The sequence below is a fragment of the Corvus kubaryi genome, unplaced genomic scaffold (genome assembly GCF_017639235.1).
Source record: "Corvus kubaryi isolate FWS band 111438036 unplaced genomic scaffold, C.kubaryi_AGA036_p1.0 split3-37355, whole genome shotgun sequence".
NCBI lineage: Eukaryota > Metazoa > Chordata > Aves > Passeriformes > Corvidae > Corvus > Corvus kubaryi.
This window is the reverse complement of record NW_024582089.1, coordinates 1,419,350-1,420,244: the sequence shown is the minus strand read 5'-3', so window position 1 is coordinate 1,420,244 and position 895 is coordinate 1,419,350. Positions and strand designations below refer to the sequence as shown.

Here is an 895-nt window from a genome sequence, read left to right as displayed (position 1 = left end):
ACCCCACACCGTACCCACTGCTGCACCCTGCACCCCACACCGTACCCCACAACCCACACCGTACCCCACTGCTGCACCCCACACCCCCTCCCCAAAGGCGTTTTCAGGCTGGGGTGCGATAGGGCGGAGACATTCTGAGGAGCACCCAGGGCGTGCAATGGGGGCATGCAAAGAGGGTGCAGCAGGGGTGCGAAGGGGGGGTGGAAGGCGCAGGGGTGCACTGGGGGTGCACTGGGGGGGTACTGGGGGTGCACTGGGGGGGCGCTGGGGGGGCACTGGGGGGGCACTGGGGGGCACTGGGGGGTCCAAGGCGCAGAGGTGAAGCCCTGGGATGGGCACGTGACCCGTCGGGGATGGGGGGATGCGGGGTGTCCCCCGGGCTCACCGCGATAACGTTGACGAAGGTGGTCTTGCCCGAGTACTGCAGCCCCACCAGGGTCAGTTCCATCTCCTCCTTCCAGAACAGCGCCCGGAACCAGTCCAGCAGCTTGTTGAAGAGTGCCAGCATGGTGCCGGCCGGGCCGGGCCGCGCTGAGCGGGGCCGAGCTGAGCCGTGCGGAGCCGGGCCGGGCAGGGCCGGGCCGAGCCAAGCCGGGCTGGGCCGGGCCGAGCCGAGCCAAGCCTAGCCGAGCCGAGCGGGGCCGGGCCGGGCAGGGCCGAGCGGGGACGAGTGGAGCCGAGCGAGGCCGAGTCGGGGCGGGGCCAGTCGGGGTGGAGCCGGGCAGGGCCGAGCGGAGCCGATCGGAGCCGAATACGTCCGGGCTGCGCCGAACGGTGCCGATGGAGGCCGAGCCGCCGCCGCCGCCCCCCGGTATTGTCCGCGCGCCGCGGGCCCTGCTGCCGCACCGCCGCGCCGGGTGGGGCCCGCGCGCCGCCTGCCCCGCCGCCGCTGCCG

At 74.3% G+C, this 895-nt stretch overlaps 1 protein-coding gene across 1 annotated transcript in view; it reads right to left on the bottom strand.

Annotated features, from left to right (window-relative positions):
* Nucleotides 1-600, bottom strand: part of ARL8A (ADP ribosylation factor like GTPase 8A) — a 15,345-nt gene extending 14,745 nt beyond the window's left edge. The window contains exon 1 of the mRNA XM_042015937.1: nucleotides 386-600. Within this exon, the coding sequence (XP_041871871.1) occupies nucleotides 386-508 (123 nt within the window). The 5' untranslated portion in view covers nucleotides 509-600. The remainder of the gene's footprint in view (nucleotides 1-385) is intronic.
* Between the last annotated feature and the right edge of the window lie 295 nt (nucleotides 601-895).